Raw genomic sequence first — 17388 nt, 5'->3', positions numbered from 1 at the left:
GCAGCGGTCCAAGGTAATTAGTTACAGACGTCTGTGTCTGGTACGAGCCGCGCAGAAAATATTCTGAGAAGAGGGGAAGGAAGGGACCACAAACTCCCCAAACATCGATCTAAACCACCAGTGACCTGCTCCTCTGCAACCCTCCATGATGAGGGCGATACTTGTGTTGTTCCTTGTACTTGGTAAGTGGAAGTTTTGGGGGTATGATAATGCGAAGAAAGTCGCTAGATCATGGCCATCTGTGCAGTGGCTACCGCTACCTGAACTTTGGTCCGGGTTTTCTGTCGAGAATTTCCTGTTGTTTTCCTCAGGATTGCATATAATCTGCTTGAATTTGAGTTTTAACACCTGTACTCTTTGTATAGGACACTGAAAGGCGTATATTCATCTATAAGAGTCTGAAATTAGATAATTGTTGAAGTGGTGTTGAGCAGGGGGTGGCGAAGTTATGTAAAGAAAAGAGTCAACAAAAGAGGCCAATCAACTGCACTTAGAGCCACATTTACACCGGAGTAATCCGTTTTCACAGGTTCACGGCTTGGGCTATTGATGTATAATCCGTGGAAAATCTCATTAGGGAACAATAAGAATACCTAAAAGAAGGATTATCTGCATTTGGTGGTCGTATCATAATCCAGCGCCAAACTAGATCGAATTTCTTTGTTTCAAGTTGACATGTGGGCCGCTCTAGATCAATCATCCCCAAGGAGGGGCGGACCGCTACACGTGTGGGTAGGGACGGGTCGTTATACATATGAGGGGATCTTTGAACTTTTGTTGGACTAGACTTGACACAAAAGCAGAAAGTACCTAATATTAAGGAATTTTTCACAGAAGGGCGGTTATACCGGCTATATAGATACAGATGATACAGAATATGTGTTAAAAACTTTACTTGGTAATAATGACATTGCAAAAAGTTTCAATGAGATCCTAGTTCTAAAAGTATGCACATATAGGTTGGCAAACAGTCCACTTGTACTTTGATCTTCCTTTTTACAACAGCTGGAAGCAGCGATGCCCTGGTGAAGCGTTGGATCAAGTACTCGGACTACAATGATGCAGACAACTGGGGAGGGTTGAACAGGACACCTTGTCCTACTGACACCATCAACTTGGGAGCTGTGCAGGTACGTGTAAAATAGTGTATCATCATTATTTGTGTAAACTATGTTTATTTGGTCGTCTGTCTCAAAATGAAGTAACATGACTGATTGAGTATTCCATAGTTAACATGTCGTTTATGTAGTGAGGAGGCTCTTGTCATCTGACAAATCAGACTTGCTGATGTAAAGTGATGTTTTTTATTTATCTTTTTTTTCCACAGCCTGTATCAGTATACATCCAGTCCAACCTCACCATCACAGAGTTGGTAAGTCTCAGCTCAAAGTAGAAATGTTGCTTTTTTTTAGGACAGTTGTCTTCCATTTTTGTGAAGGGTTCACTTGTTCACTTTCCTTTCAATAAGATGAAAGGTGATGATGTTTACTAATAGATCACTCTCATCATATGTGAGCATACCTTTGCAAATAAGGGAAGGTATATTGAACTTCAACTCCAATAAAACTATACATGAAAAGCTTTAGATACACATTGGAATGTAATTTTGTTTTGATATCAATGTAGTTCTAGTTTTTGTGTTTTTGCTGATCTCACTCTTTCCTAACCAAATACAGGCACTTCCCATGACTGGTGAGATTATCCTTGGTCCCAATGTCATCATAGACTTCCCCTCCAATCCTGCGAATGTGGACCCATCTTGTCAAGGTGCCACTCCAGGTCAGGATCAACTCTTACCTCGCAAATAGCATCTTAGATAAGTAGTACTCCAGTTAAAATTTGCAAATTTGCAGTGCACCTTATGGATGATTTTGAAGGAACCCCTTGGCTTTGCTGAAAAATACACAATGTATTGCATTTCATCTAACAAATATCCCTCAACAAGTTAGCCTGTCAGCTCATAGGTTCACTGGACTGTCTTGTACACAAATTAGTAAACAACCTGACAACATGTTTGATATGTCTGTATGATAAAATTGTTGACTGGGAGGAGGTGAAAATGTACATAACCTTGAAAGGTTCAATAAGAAGTTTGTTGCAAGTTCATGCCCGTGGGCTAATTGCAAATGCATGGTAAAAACATAGGGAAAAACATACATGCGTCAGTAAACTGTGTCTGACTATAAGTATTTGTGATACCGGTAACATTACCTCTGTTCTACAGGTCAGCTTGCTGAGTTCCAGGTACAGACCCAGGAGTGGTTCAACCTCAACAACTGGGAGGTGTACGGTTCCCTGGCAGATGCACAGCAGGGTGATGTGTCTAAGGAGATGAGTGTGCTGGACGTTGAGAAGATCCCCTGCAGTAGTGGCGGGGACACCACAGGGAGCTACCTGCGGGATGAAGTACTGTTCCCTGAGGACCACTCCTACAGGGTCAACATGGGCACACAGCCTCTCAGCCTACAGAAACTCAACCTTGCCGGGAAGGTAGCTGTACATTTTTTTTAGAAGCTGCGTGCGATGATAGGCTAGCCTGGAGTTCAGCCTTCTTAGCTTAAGCCCGCTACCCAAGCTCCGCTGCTTCTGGGTGAGGAGCGGAGCTTTTGTAGCAGACTAAAGCTAAGAAGGCTGGACTCCTGGCTACAGATTTCCATCTGCAAGGAGAAGTTGAGCAGCAACATTATCTTTTATTATTAAATTGAATGAATGGTTACAGGAATAAACTATTTTACGTGTTTGATACTTGAAATAAGGTCAATGCAAAATCAGCCTTTTATTGGCATCATTCCACTGACTGAAAGAGCAAGAGATGGTCTATTCTGTTACCTGTACACCAGATTGAAGCTGCCTGCGTTTACCATGCTCCATGTAATACTGTTCAATGTACTGCATTTTCTATCCTTATCATGTGATGGTTTGTTGTACAGGCATACACGTCCACCAATCCATTCAGTGACTTCCTGAACACTGTCAGTGGAAAGTCCCAGTTCAACCCTGGAGCAGACAGGCCTACTGTGAACATTGGAGGCTCCTGTACCGATGTCACAGGATGTGCCTGTGGAAATGATGCGGTATGTATCTGCTTCTTTCTACCTCGTCTAAGTGTTTGATGCTCGTATCAATCTTTCAATTATGTTCATATTTCTGTTAAGTCAAATTGTTGTATGTCCATGTGCAGCTATGATACAAACATACTAAAAGCTTTAGACTTGGCACCCATGTATATCTAGCTTGTCCTTATCAAGAGAGTACTTATAAGACACTGTTCATTCTCTTCCAGATGAAGACTGTGATCTGTGCTGCAGTACAATGTCAGGTGCGAGGTCTGCAGTGTGACAGTCCCCCCACCCCAAGGGGACACTGTTGTGGCGTATGTGGTAAGTGTTGCTAACAGCCATTAGCAACTATTGTACTTACCAAATCGAGGAATGACAGATGCATGTTAACTTGATTGAATCACGCTTCAGGAGCCCAACAGCACCCACCCCCAGCAGGGAGGGGCCATGAAAGCCCCGGACAGCGGGAGTTTGCTTTATACAGACTAGGTGTATGATAGCTAGGCTAAAATGCTGAAGGTGTTATCAAAGATTTCTTTGCATACCTTTCCTCTAGTCAATGGTTTAGTACTTCAGTAATGTCAGCTTCTTGATTGTCTTACATTGTTTCCTTGCAAGCAACTGTATTTCAACAACACTTTTTACAGATCCCCTTGTCTTTTCTAGGGGCTGTCCTGACCATTGGGTATGGGGACAATTTCAACTTCCAAAACTTGGAGAGCTACATCCGAACACAGTATCTTCAACAGGTAGGAACTGCAGAAATACCATTTCCATTTCCTTTTGAAAGAAACAGAAAAGCTTAATCCTTGCTTAAAACAAACTAGTCAAATTGACAGAATGAGTTGATAGATATACATGGAAAATGAGAAATCAAGTGTAAGAAAGATTTAAAAAAGGCCCATGAAGAAGGCAAAGATTTCATGATTTCTAATGGAGCATCAGAAAATAAGAATGCGAAGTTTGCTGTTTTGAGGCATCTTTGAACGACATTGCCCTGGAGGTCGCTAAATAAAGCTGTCATGTTTTCAGGACAAATATCAAGGTGTGCGAACGATCCTGTCCAAGTCTGCGGTGTCCCGAGCGGGAGAGGTGCAGCTTGTGCTCCAGGATGACGCACCAGGCACGCAGAACGGGCAGACTGCTGCTGCCATGGCTCAGGAGGTCAAGGACACCTTACCAGCAGGTACAGAACAGTTTGCTTTATACATGTTCAATGTTTGCAGGGGTGTGATTTTGAATCTCCACTACGCTTTCGAACTAAGCTGCTTAACAGTAAGCTAAGCTGATTAAAAGTATGACACCAAAGTATGTAAGGTTCTATTATTTAACCTTGGAAAACTTTCATGTCCTCTGTTCTAGCTGGACTGGGGATAACTGCTGTTGATGTACAGGCTTCTACGAAAGGAACAGGGCCATCTGGACAGACAGGTGGGTTCAAGGGCTTACAATATCACTCTTAAGTTACCAAAAGTCATCAGATGTTAGTTGATAGTGACTGATAAAAAATCATAACACAGTCATCATCAATCTCAATAGACAAATTGCAGGAAGTAAAGGTGTTCACTTTGTTCTGACATTATGCCATGCCATTAAGTCTTCGAAATTAAGCAATGTTGCTTTTAGTTTTCTGCAAACACCTTTGTTGGTTCACCAGGTTTGTCAGTGCTGACCTATTTGCAGTGATTGCAAAGCTAATTTGAAAAAGCATAACTTGCATTCTTTCATCTCCTGACAGGTGGCCGTATGGGTGGAGGACAGATAGCAGGGATAGTCATTGGTGTCATCATTGTTCTACTCCTCATTGTCCTGGTAGCCTTCTTCCTCGTCAGACGCAGAAGGTAGTCTTATTATGGCTTACAAGTTACATGTTTAACACATATGATATGCATACTATCATAGTGATATTGTACCATGTATGTTTATAAAACTTTAGGCAGTCTTGTTAAGCATACGTTACCAAAACTCCATTTAGACTAAGTGAACTTCAACTGGGCAACAGTATAAATAAGTCAACAATGGAGTTTAGATGATTGGTAGCTGATTGCACTATTGACAAAAGTTGACTGAGTTATGTTGCAGATGCTAACCACTGTAAATGTTTATCAGTTTGTTTGGATAATAGGCACTCCCTCCTATTTCCCTTCCACAGTACCCCACTGGAACTGAGTTTGCCAAAGATGCCGAAAATGCCCAAGATGCCGACCTTTAATGGGAAGAAGAGCCTCACCAACGAGTTCGAGATGGGCGGAGCCACCTTCTCCAACCCAAACTTTGACCCGAACAGTCCTGACCACTTCAGCCTGAGCTACAGCGGGGTGGAAGACCTGGGCAGCAGTAAGGGCTTCAACAACCCCATGTATGACAACCCTGTAGAGGTCAGTGTTTCAACAAGATTTCTCCTGTCATGAGTTCTACGACTCTATCATTTACTTACATATGATCACGAAAGGATCGGCTTTTCGGTTTTCATGAAGAGCATTTTAATTATGTCAAATTCTCTTTCCTCAATGCATTTCTCTTATTCATTACTAGCGAGCTTCGTGTGCGTTTTCTGTACAAAAGTCTGAACACCGGTTATTCCTACAGGACAACCCCATGTACACTGACACCAGCCTGTCGGGCACCATGGACCCTGCCTCCGTCACCACCACCCCACCCACCACTCCTGACGGGGACACCAGGGACGGGGGCATCGAGAACCCCATATACGGTTTGGACAACCTACAGGAGGTGGTCATGGACGCAGAGTGCTGAAACAGCCAACCATCCTGTTATGATTCTGAACCAGGCACCAAGCAGTGTAATCTCTAAGATCTACCATTGGCAAAGTATCCAAAGGGCCAAACAGTATCCAATAGGCCCCACGGAGATTACAAGCAGGGGTCAGCTTTGTTAATCAACCTTTTATATGAATTGAAAGTAATGTGTAACACTTTTTAAAAGTGTAACAAAAAAGTGTAATGTAACACCATCATGTACAATGTATGCACCCACCTTTTAGCATGGACAGCCTGAAATGTATCAAGCCACTAGTATATCTTAAGCATATTGATATACATGTATGTACCCACTGACCAAAAGACCACAGGAAATAAGTCTTAGTAGTACATTGTATTGCATTGATCTTGTCAAAAGGTGTCTTATATTCTTCATGAAGCACTCAAGTTAAAAACACTGTACCAGAGTATAGCTGTGATATACAACTTTTATTGCTCTTCTTGCTGTTACACTGTACACATCTGTTCTTCTGATTTCAGGTGATTAAGAATAAATGCACAATCCTCCACAGATTACATTCAGTTATTTGTCATGACTTTAAAAAGGCACTCTTTTAAATACAAAAAGCACAAACCAACATCAACTTATATGATGTTCCTTCACAGCTGGGCATGTGCTCAGTCTCGGATTTGGCTGGAAGCAAACAGAAACACTGGTTTAACATGCTTCATAAGTGAAATAAGACATTAAGCCTACACTGTGCATCTATTTTACATGAACAGTAACAGTAACCTGTTCTCAAATAAACAAACAAAGCAGTCATCATCAGAGAGAATGTTAGATCTAATGCAATAAGAAAGGTTACCAGTAAAATCTTTTCAAATACCTGTCTTCCATTTGCCTGGTTGCTGGATAGTACACCTTGAAAACTGCATCATTACATGCAAAAGAACCCTGAAATAAAAAAAGCAATTACAAAATGTATATCAAATATAGTTACATATACTCCTTGTATCATAGACATGAGAAAAGGGTGTTTTTGTCCACCTTGTATAACTATTACAGCCAAGTGAGTCAATGATTCCAGGCTTACGCCGCCATTGATGCAGACCATTATATCAGTCAAATAGCAGTTTTACAGAACTTGCAACAGTGGAATCGCTTTTGGCATGGACAAGTCAGGTACCAAGTTATGCATGTATACACTATGCATACCTTACAGTGTCATGTAATGGTGTTAAACTGTGCAGCAAACTCACAGGTATGAACAAAAGTTTTTTTATGTACATGTACTTAGAATATTGTTATAGCTTCTTATGTTGTCCATGTCAAAATTACATGTAATGTCTTGTCAGCAGGGCTAGCCCTTTGTAATAGCCACAGGCTAGTTGGGCAGCCCTGGCTGTGCATGCTGAACAGCCAAACCAATAAATTAAACAAACTCACCGGATTGGCAAACGTGCAGTCCACATGTGTGTTGCTGTAGGCATCAAACTTGTCGGCCACCACCACCACATCAGGTAGAGGGTAGACCCTGAGGGTGTGGTCGTGACCCCAGTACACAGGCTCAACATGCAGCGGCAGGGGACACAGGTGCCCCTGAGAGGCCAGGGTCTTCACAAACTGTAACATACAGAGAGACAAATCTAGACCTCATGCCTTGGATTGAGAAAAAACAGACAAGTCTTCCGTAGGTATGGGTAGCACTGCCATACCATATTGTAACTGGACACAGAAAGCAGGTAACAAACCAGGACAACCAGGATGTTCCGTATGATGGGAAACCATACGAACAGACTTCATCAATAAACAACTTGTATGAATGATCACTGATCAAGGGATGTATGGCAGTTGTAACCTGAAAAATCAAAATATGATTGCCGATTGTTTGATCAAAAGCTGAGTTGAAAGCCAAACTTACATGTGTGGAGATGTCTCTGTCAGTGGGAAACTTGACACAGTTGCGGCACATCTTGGTGACCATGTCCTCACGGAACACCACTATCTCCTGGGTGCAGTACTGGATCCTAAGAGAACAATATACATGTAGTTTAATCAATAACATTGCACAGAGCCAGCATTAAGTTTGAACAATCAAACACCATTAGATTAAATATACATTTATGAGTTCACAGTTCAGCATCGGAAGTTGTGTGGAGCAACAACAGGTAGCTTTCAGGATTTGTGGGCTGCACCAACATGTTGCATCAAGTAAAATATTATCTCAGAGCAGCTATAACTATTTTGGCAGGGCTAAATCTAACGATTCAGAACATGCTATATCCATCGATCTTAACTTGAAACAATTTTTAGTTATGACACAAACTTGGACTCAGAAGATCATGCTAAAAGTTACCTGCAGGGGTTGGTGGTGAATGTGGCATTGGGCACTTTCCTCCTGAGTTCTTCTGTCACACAGTCAGGAATGGCTGGTCTTGGCAGGACGTTTCCTGGGCCTGGGTCTTGGCTTCCTGGTACAAATATGAACCTGGAACTGAACAGGAAAAGTACAAAAATCACTAGTAGACAAACAGTTCTTTTTTTCTAAGAGCTTCAACTGTTGTGACAGAAGGCGGCTTACGTCAAAGTAAACTGTGCATGGTTATATAAGGTGATATTAAGTTTGAATGTATCAAATCTTACCAACTGAATGCTTACCTTTCCACTAGACTAGGAAACTGTGCAATAAGGTTTCCCAGTCCTCGAAAGGACTCTGTAACAATTGGAAAAAAAAGGATTAGTGCTGATTTGGAAAGGAAAGTCAGCATCTTTGAAAATCCACTGGGAATAAGTGACATCTGATAGTCTTGTGACTAGTAACTTGGTCTTCAGTGCAAAACAGATTCTCTTGTAATCAAACTCATAGTCTTGCCAGTTGGAAGCAGGACAACTGTACATAGTGATACCCTTTAGTGTTTTGATATGAGAACTTCCGAATGGACTTGACGTGAAGTTTCCACACAGCACAAAAGCTGTTGGGCAGATCTCACTGTAGCCTGTGAACAACACTCTCAGCTTCTCCATCACCTGAAGAATATCACAAAAACTTTTATCAATTGCTGTGAATGATGATGAAATAAATATCTATCTTTTAAACCATACAAGTTGTTATGGGAAAAGGATGCCTTCAACAGAAAAAGCAATGGCAGAACACCAGAAAACATGGCAACGCCAAATATTAATCAATTATATCTATAGAAACTGTGGTAAAACAAAACTTTCACACCTTTGAATCATCAAGCCAGACATCTGAGAGGAAAACAATCATAGCATCTTCATTCTCTCTCTCCATCACTCTCAACTTCGTGGAGGCCTTGGCACATGTTGCAGATGGACCACCAAAGAAATTGATGTTTCCAAAGTAGGCTCTGCAGATAACAGTAAGTTGTGAATTCCCAACACATTCCAGATACTCTTCCACATTTTTCTAGCTTTTACAATGTTTTATCTTCTGTATGGAATATGACATAAATTAAGATGACTGAATGATCGTTAAACTTGCCCTTAACTGGTTACTGTTTTTGTAATGCTTGTATTGTTACATTGCTGCAGGGGCTGTCTTTATACTGTACCTTGTCGTCTTTGCAGGTTCGGGTGGGGGAAAGCCAAAGGCAGTTACATGGAAAACCTGGTCTTCATACCATCCTGAAAAACAATATGGAGGTTATTTTCACTTCAAAATATGACATGTGTTTTGCACAAAAATTTTGAGATGACAGAGCACAAGGTAACGAATTCTTAAGTCTTGAACTCAAACTACTCACCTTCAGCAAGAACAAAGCAGTTCTCTGTGAACAAGCCGTTGTGAAAGTTGTACAGAGTGGTTAAGGATGGTTCAAATATTCTATTCATTGCATCACTGAATTGACCAACCAACCATTGGTATTTCTAAGCGGGGATACATGCATATTTGGTGTGCAACCCTGGATCTCATGATTGTCATGACTATCATCTCACATATAATACACAACTAACAAATAATGTACACTTGTACCACAAGAAAAGGATATAGTTTGACTGAGGTCCATCTTGACCGCTCCAGTAGGATCCTCCAGGTAGTAGCTGCCAGGCTTGAGCTGTGTGACCATGCCCAGCACGATGATTTCTCCCAGCTTGGCAACGCTTCCTAGGAGGTACTCCACTGGTCTCAACTATCAATAGCAATAACACTATAATGAATCAGCAGAATCAAATATAAATACTTGTTACAACATCAGTACCATCTACATAACTATGCTACAAGTACGTGTATCAAATTCGATAGATGTGCAAAGCTCTGGTGGCCCCCTTTTGAAATCGTCATTGTTTTCACACTGTTGACCAACCAAATATATCTACCAGTATTATATAATGTCCTTGGTATTACTAAATAAATGAGTTTTCAGCATCTGTTTTTTTACCTGGAACTTCTTTGTCTGGTGTTCAGGGTTGGCTCCCATGACAGCAGGTGTAAACAACTCGTGTCTGGAGGTTCTCTGTTGGAATACATAACTTAACTTGAACAGAATGCATAAAGCTTAATAATAACTTCAAGAGATTGAATGTTATAAATCAGTTACATATTCAACACAACCAGCAGCAACACTGGTGGATACTGATAGGAGGAAACAGAGTTACTGTAGTGTATAACTATGTCATGGTGCTAACCTGAAACAGGACAGTATATCTGTCCCTGAAGAGTTGAGCCTTGTCTGTAGCCTGACCATGTAGGCTTCTTAGTGCTGTAGAGCTGTGAAATAAAGAAGACTGTCACCCCTAGCCCAGTAATGGTGCATAACAAAAAGCACGAAACACAAATCTGAAAGACTTAACACTTTCAAATGTTCATAAAGCTAAGATAACTGATCTGTTGAAAACGCATGCATGATATTGAAAGAAAGTTAATATGCAAGATTTGAAACGTAGAACATTGACTTACATGTAATCATATATGTACTGTGCAACACCGTCATCACATGATAGGTCATGTACTTACGGTATGAACTTCTTCCTTTCTGAGTTGTAATCAAACTTTGGAATGTCAAAGGCATCAATCACACTGAAGACCTGATCACTGCAAGATAATAATAATAATGGAGATTAATAACAATGGAGATTTTGACAAGTACACTGGCTGGCAAAAGACACAGCTGTACACCAACATAGATGACATCAACTTTGATAACAACATGCCATTCAAAAGTCACAGTTACCATGTTAGGTCTACAGTATTTACCTGTCCTCCTCTCCTCCTTGTACACAGTCCTGTACAGCTGCTTCAAGTGTCACTCTGTCTATCATAGAAGACTCCACTGGAAGAAACACAAGACTTCTTAACATTTCAACAAGAAGGTAAAACTAAGCAAAACAAAAAAAATGCAGATATCGTACATTTTTCTCGAAAGAACTCTCCAACAGCACAAAGCATATGTTGATACGCAGTCCGGGGAAATTGCTAATTTTGGGTTGTGGCTTGTGTCACCAGGTGAGATCGCAGTCATCACACCTTTTCATCTCAATAGAAGCTTCTCATTGGCGTTGTAATCCAACATGGAGCAAATTATGTCATATGATAGGCCTGTATGGTCAGACCCCAAAAATGAACCCTGTTACTCACATGGTTGTTTCTGCACTGCCTCAATGATCCTGTCCAGCCACTCTTCCCTCTCTACCTCATTCACTGGATCAAGAGCTTCAACAAGGAACTTACTGGCCTCTCTGTAACGGTATCAGAATCTATGATGAATGCATTTCTTTTTCTAATAGGCTTAAGGGTGTTCCTGTCAATAAAATTTTTGGCGGCATGAGCAATTCACAGGATTTTCCTGTCAATAAGACTTTTTCTCATTATTGACAGGATGTCCCTGTCAATAGTGATGTTCCTGTCAATGTGTCACTATTGACAGGGTGTTCCTGTCAACAGCCACAGCATTTCTCAATATGTAAGGTATTCAAGAGTGAAAAGAAATAGCACACCAAAGGAAATGACTATGTGATGATAAGTGATGGCATCATACTACAATCAAAGGTCAACTTATTTATGATATCAAGATAATATATTTTTTCCTATTATCATTGGATCGCTGTGATGGTAGTGAATGCATAATCTCAACATGCCGACATAGAAGATGTAAGCACAATTCGAACAAGCTACAAATATATAACATTCAAACGAGGAGGTTTCAAATATATCTGACGTGAGCTGCTTGTTTATGCCATGCCCCCCTCCCAACTACCATTTACAACATTACATTGAACTTTAGGAAATGGGCGATTCCAACAACCAAATTTACCAAAATGACGTTAACTTAAATTTCTTGTTTTACATAAATACAGCCACAACTTACATCCTCAGTGACAGCCCGTGCATTTTGAAGGCGCTCATGATCGAAGACTTCAAACGTCCAGCCATTTTTGCTTGGTGCGAAATTTCCCGCCAAAATTTAAGGCTGTGTTTGGGGTTTGGGGCTTTTACGCAACAGTTGATAGTTCGCCAGTATCTATTTGATTCATAATGAAGTATCAGAATACAACGTCTAAGTATGTATAGCAAAACACTGCTATTCGTCACATCTACGCTAGCTTTATTAGCGATGAAATACAACATAAAGGTTGTTGAAAATCCCATGACTAGCCCTTTCTTTCTGAGCATGCGTACTTCTCACTAGTCCGAAGTGTGATGACGTAATACGCTTCCAACTGTGTGAAAACAAAGTGGGGAGGGCAGCGAAAAAACAGGTCAGTTACTCATACTTTTGGCACATTTTCGTCGCTAATTAAACAATTATAGGCCAGTTAACATATGCAGTAAGAAAGTCAGACCCCTGGTAGGGCTAGAAATTATCTATTTTCTTGTGGCTGATCCGTTATTCTTAAAACTCTTTGGACATGACCTAACTTTAGGTCAACTCTGCGGTCTCACGAGTCAGCTGGGAGGTAAGGTTGGTTTTCAGCTGCATCTTGCAGATGTTCAATTATCTTTGTCCTTCTGGGCAAGATCTTTGAGGAGATCAAAGTTACGGCAATAAGCAATATGCTCAAATCTCAGTAACAGTGTCGAAAATATTTGTCCCATACTCTGAGAATTTTAAAGAAATTTAAATGCCGGAAAAGCCAAGCTTCAGGATCAACATCTGTTTGAGACCTTGGAATGTGGAATTGAAATATACGCTGGTATTACAGTCACAATATTGGGACTTATGTGCTGAGATTAGTGGTAAAATGTGATATTGCATGCGAGAAATAGGAAAAACATTTCGCCAGAAGCAGCCATGCATGACTATGGCTTTGTTTGTTGTGACAGTTGTTTGTTCTATTGTTGAGACCAATTTTGAGACCATACTATATTTATGACAATGGTGCATAATGAGCTTGTTTAAACTTATAGTTTAGATCTTTCCGCTCCAGGTTAGTTTCCATGTATATGTATTATTATAAAGACATGTCATGACTGTAATGAGCTAGTTCACAGTTTGAAGTGCACATGGATAGTGTGATGCATTATGGGCAATTTGTCAAGGTTGAAGACCCCTGCCTTGCCCGTATTGCCTGGAGCCTTCAACTTCAACATATTACCCACAATGCATCACACCGTACATGCGCACTTCAAGCCTTGACCTATACCTTTTTCTTCATTGTTGCAGTATTGTTTGAATAAATTGTTTCATTTTTTTTCCAATAATATATCAGTTTTATAGGCCGGCTGAGGTGACTGATGTTGAGTCATGGAGGGAGCAATGGCAGCAGAGCAGGCCCCATGTCTGCCCAGGGAGAGGAGCGGACATGTGGCTGTGATGTGGGGAACACGCATGTTTGTCTGGGGAGGATATGTGGTCAGTACACAGATCATAAAGAAAGGCAGCTCTATGTTCCAATACCCGTAAGGGGTGCAGCCATTCAGAAGGCATTAACCTTTAGCACACTAAAGTAGCCGTTTGGCACAACATTCTCTATTGGTCATAGAGTTAGGCAGTACAGTATGATTCATTGGGTGGCATTTTCAGTTATACAGTGGTACATATTCTTTGCAAGTCAAGAAGCCATTACTAGTATGGTCCCAGAGTCAATCAATAATAGATCTGTGACTTGACAGCATCCTGAATGTGTTGCTGGCAAACAGCTAAAAATTACAAAGTTGGTCAAACTCAAGTGCCTGTAGTACTAAAATGTTCCTGATTAGTAAAGTTATCGACAAGTGTGTAGAAGTTACATTTTGTGTATGTTGATGTGGCGTGCCTGTAATACAGACATGCCAATGGATTTCCAAGTTTAATGGTTAATTGCTACATTAGGATGAGGATCCTCAAGAAGGTGCAGACTGGGACAGATATCTCCCAACTGAAGAACTCTGGATCTATGATACAGAAACCCAGACATGGTAGGTGCAAGTTTCTATATATCAACTATACAGATCCAGATGTGGAAAATATATTGTGCATGTCTCTTGGCTTGGCTTCACTGGCATTGTACACATGTATGTGGTAAATCTCTTATGTTCCTTTGGACTCTGGGCGCAAGGATGATGCCCTTATTTTACCATACACAGAGCCATGACTCTGTAGTTTTCTCATAATATTTTAGAAATATTTATACATTTATAATAATGCTATGTAGTGTACTGATCTTATGTCTTATGCTGCAGGACAAAGGAGATGACCAGTGGCCAGTACCCGCCAGCCATGTCAGGCAGCTGCTCTGCTCTGCTGGGGGGCTTCATGTACATCTTTGGTGGGCATTACGACATGGCAAACTCTAATAAGGTAAGGAGCTAAAGGATACAAACATGATTATAGTCAAGTCTTTGCACTATGTATATCAGCAAATCCAGTACAATGTACATATATTATACTCTAGGCAAACCCGTACAATCCAGGCTAGACCCTTGTTTCATTAGTCAATTCCAGTGGTTGAGGGAGAACAACATTATTGGAATAGATATTTCTTCAATTCGCATGACTCCAGACTCCTGGCACACAATTGTTTAAGAAACCATAATTGTTTTGCAGTAGAATCTGTCAAGCAACCCTTTAGAAGATCAACAAATAATTTTCTCCTCTTTCTATCCCTCTCAAGTTGTTTAGATTGAACCTGAGAACCCTTGAGTGGCAAGGTGTGGAGGGCAAGGGTATCCCTCCCAGTCAGAGAGACAAGCTGGGCTGTTGGGTATATGAGAGAAAGTAAGCCAAAAACATTCTTGAAATCACCTTTGTACTTGCCTTAACAAAAACATTTGTGTTTCAAATTGCTTGTGTTCCAAGTTTTGCACCACTGGGTGATAATGGATATTTACCACAATAATTTCAGCAGTGCTTTAATTTTTCGCCTTACCTTTTTCAAATCCCTTTAGACTGATCTATTTCGGGGGTTATGGCTTCCGCCCACAAAGTCCACTGAGGGGACAGTTTGAGCCAGATGAGGCAGTTGGGCTGGTAAGTATTGACTACAAAGCTTCTACACCAAATACAGTGTATCTTTTCTTGCTTTCATAGGTAAGTGGTACATTTTGCATTGCCCAGTTTTAATCTGATATGCTTTTAATAAAAGATTGTTCTCGCTCTCCTCTGCAGGGGTTGAGGGGTTGGAACAACCACCTGTGTGTTTTTGACACTGTTGCAGAGGAGTGGTACCAGCCAGAAACAACAGTGAGTCAAGCAGTACATATCAAATGAACACATGAATGTTTCTTACTCAGTATCTCAGATGAATGATATTAATCAAGATTGTTAAATAAAAAAAGTAGCCATAGAAGACAGAACTGAGTATGAGTGTACTGTCAATGAAAGGAATGAAGATTTAGAATTGAAACAACTAAGCAATGACTTACCTTTACCCTTTTTCACGCAACAAATATGATGTTAACTTCATTATGATAACTTTTTTTCTTTGTCAGGGAGAGGTCCCAGTTCCACGGGCAGCCCATGCCTGTGCTAGGATAGACAACAAAGGGTATCTGTTTGGTGGAAGATATTTGGTAAGTTTGCTGTTCCAGTTTCATTTTCCTCAAAGCATTTGATATATGTATATTGTGTCCAATAACTGATTTTCTTTACTCAGTTAGACAGATATTCATGTACCTGTGTATACCACAAAATATGTACTACAGGCTTTTTAAGGTTTTTGCCAGTCAAAGAGTATGTTCTATAGTAGACTCCTATTTCTTAGCTACTGTAGTCTGTGCCTGTGTACTCTGTACTCAGCTTTTCTAACATTTTTTTCTCCATTTTTCAGGAAACCAGGATGAATGATTTACACTGTATCAACCTAGACACATGGGAGTGGAGTGGCAGGTTAGTCTGCCTGTCTCTCTTTAAGGCAATTTCATGATCATCTAGTCCTCATAGTTTATAGGTCCACATAAGACTATACTTGTAAGATTACACTTTACAATGATTTATTTCTTTGCTATTGCATTACAATGCGTAACTTTAGAGAACTTCATGAAAGTATGAACACGTTATGTAGTTGGAATAAAGTGCCTTGTTCTATTCATGCCATGGCTTTGCAAGTGATATGGCTATTTTGTGACCTCATGTTGTGTTATCACAGAATCACAGTCCCGGGTGGCCTTCCATTGGGGAGATCATGGCATTCCCTAACTCCCATCTCTACCAACCAACTCTTCTTATATGGAGGCTTTACCACACAGTGCCAGCCTCTAAGTAAGTTTATATCATGCATATCGCTTTTCCAATTTCTGTACCCTGGTTGTGTACTAGGCAACACCCCTTTAAATTTGTTTGGGTCACACGCCCAGGAGGTAGTAATGCATGATAATTGGTTGTTCTTCAGGCATTGCGTGACTTCCTCCCTGAACTTGGCCGGGTCTGATATTTGAGTAGTTGAATATGGTAGAGATTCTAGAACAGTTCTTAGAAAGTATGAGTAACTATCAGATTCTGCAACAGTTCAGGTCCTTGTTGAAGCTGATTTGTCTGGACGAGTTTGTGTGATTATGACATGATTGGTGTGGGTTTGGCTGCAGATGTGCGTTGACCGGCAACTCTCTGCACTGTGATATGATAAACAAGTTTGTAGTGGTATTTTATTTTTCTAGTTTCTGTTTTAACATGCAGAACATCCCAGTTTGCCTAGCCTGGAGGCCCAACAGTTTTCATGGCCTACACAGACCAGCTTCTCGGCTGCAGGGCCAACATGCCCTCAAGGAAATTTACACTCAGCCCCCCTTAGGCAGATTCAGGGTCTTAACTCAGGCAAAATTTTCTTGGGGCATGTTAGCCATGGAGCCAAACTTGTCATAGCTCAAGGGAAGGTAGTGATGTATCTGTGGATCCAGAAGATTCTTCTTGTCACTGTTGTAAGCAAGTACTAGAACATATTAAGAACATTTACCTTTTCCCCACCAGGCGATGGCTGGGTACTGGACACAAACACACATGAATGGATGAACCTAGACTACCTAGCAACAGATAAACCCAGGTGGGTACATGTCAATGTTGTGCCTATATATTCATGCATAATGTTCACATTTATTGAACGATGATGACTTATTTTCTATATTTTAGGAATGAAGTAGTTTGTTGTGTAAGTGTAATGTAGTGTGTTTACTCTTTGTAGAATGTGTGTGAGGTTAGTAGGAGTTGAACCTATGAACATGGTGCATGTTCTATAC

General features: G+C 40.7%; 3 protein-coding genes across 4 annotated transcripts; 2 read left to right on the top strand and 1 right to left on the bottom strand.

The window, feature by feature from the left end:
* Positions 1–13: 13 nt before the first annotated feature.
* LOC136433563 (protein amnionless-like) lies at positions 14–6355 on the top strand. Its single transcript, XM_066425876.1, has 13 exons — positions 14–182; positions 1006–1130; positions 1328–1372; positions 1677–1779; positions 2225–2490; positions 2931–3074; positions 3284–3380; positions 3726–3808; positions 4092–4245; positions 4422–4490; positions 4798–4900; positions 5212–5437; positions 5649–6355. The coding sequence occupies exons 1-13, from the start codon at positions 146–148 to the stop codon at positions 5814–5816; spliced, it is 1620 nt and encodes a 539-aa protein (XP_066281973.1). The 5' UTR covers positions 14–145; the 3' UTR covers positions 5817–6355.
* Positions 6250–12331, bottom strand: LOC136433562 (DNA polymerase epsilon subunit 2-like). Its single transcript, XM_066425875.1, has 17 exons — positions 12107–12331; positions 11377–11477; positions 10996–11071; positions 10756–10833; positions 10428–10509; positions 10181–10255; positions 9791–9931; positions 9545–9593; positions 9353–9425; positions 9007–9148; positions 8687–8807; positions 8439–8493; positions 8137–8274; positions 7702–7807; positions 7227–7403; positions 6667–6734; positions 6250–6473 (listed from the first exon to the last, which is right to left on the bottom strand). The coding sequence occupies exons 1-17, from the start codon at positions 12169–12171 to the stop codon at positions 6458–6460; spliced, it is 1563 nt and encodes a 520-aa protein (XP_066281972.1). The 5' UTR covers positions 12172–12331; the 3' UTR covers positions 6250–6457.
* Positions 12332–12401: 70 nt separating this feature from the next.
* On the top strand, positions 12402–17274 carry LOC136433568 (kelch domain-containing protein 2-like). Of its 2 annotated transcripts, none has more exons than XM_066425884.1 (11): positions 12402–12497; positions 13449–13591; positions 14051–14136; positions 14401–14518; positions 14832–14935; positions 15106–15187; positions 15326–15400; positions 15649–15729; positions 15987–16045; positions 16305–16417; positions 17123–17274. In XM_066425884.1, exons 2-11 carry the CDS (start codon positions 13484–13486, stop codon positions 17257–17259), a joined length of 963 nt encoding a protein of 320 aa, XP_066281981.1. In that variant the 5' UTR covers positions 12402–12497; positions 13449–13483; the 3' UTR covers positions 17260–17274. The 2 variants fall into 2 exon arrangements, with proteins under 2 accessions (XP_066281981.1, XP_066281982.1); XM_066425885.1 differs by lacking the exon at positions 12402–12497 and adding an exon at positions 12536–12695.
* Positions 17275–17388: the final 114 nt, after the last annotated feature.

This window comes from Branchiostoma lanceolatum, chromosome 4 (assembly GCF_035083965.1).
Source record: "Branchiostoma lanceolatum isolate klBraLanc5 chromosome 4, klBraLanc5.hap2, whole genome shotgun sequence".
In the NCBI taxonomy this organism is placed as follows: Eukaryota; Metazoa; Chordata; class Leptocardii; order Amphioxiformes; family Branchiostomatidae; genus Branchiostoma; species Branchiostoma lanceolatum.
Note: the sequence above shows the minus strand (reverse complement) of the source record. Positions and strands in the feature narration are given on the sequence as shown.

What these genes read in the sequence shown, in the direction of transcription:
- LOC136433563 (XM_066425876.1), top strand. Translation starts at nt 146, where the DNA reads ATGATGAGGGCGATACTTGTGTTGTTCCTTGTACTTG. An exon ending in TCAACTTGGGAGCTGTGCAG is followed by an intron (nt 1,131 to 1,327) that starts GTACGTGTAAAA and finishes TTTTTTCCACAG; the next exon opens with CCTGTATCAGTATACATCCA. An exon ending in TTCCTCGTCAGACGCAGAAG is followed by an intron (nt 4,901 to 5,211) that starts GTAGTCTTATTA and finishes TCCCTTCCACAG; the next exon opens with TACCCCACTGGAACTGAGTT.
- LOC136433568 (XM_066425884.1), top strand. Translation starts at nt 13,484, where the DNA reads ATGGAGGGAGCAATGGCAGCAGAGCAGGCCCCATGTCTGCCCAGGGAG. An exon ending in GATACAGAAACCCAGACATG is followed by an intron (nt 14,137 to 14,400) that starts GTAGGTGCAAGT and finishes CTTATGCTGCAG; the next exon opens with GACAAAGGAGATGACCAGTG. An exon ending in ACATGGCAAACTCTAATAAG is followed by an intron (nt 14,519 to 14,831) that starts GTAAGGAGCTAA and finishes ATCCCTCTCAAG; the next exon opens with TTGTTTAGATTGAACCTGAG.
- LOC136433562 (XM_066425875.1), bottom strand. Translation starts at nt 12,171, where the DNA reads ATGGCTGGACGTTTGAAGTCTTCGATCATGAGCGCCTTCAAAATGCAC. An exon ending in AGATGGACCTCAGTCAAACT is followed by an intron (nt 9,594 to 9,790) that starts ATATCCTTTTCT and finishes ACCACTCTGTAC; the next exon opens with AACTTTCACAACGGCTTGTT. An exon ending in ACAGAGACATCTCCACACAT is followed by an intron (nt 7,404 to 7,701) that starts GTAAGTTTGGCT and finishes TGTATGTTACAG; the next exon opens with TTTGTGAAGACCCTGGCCTC.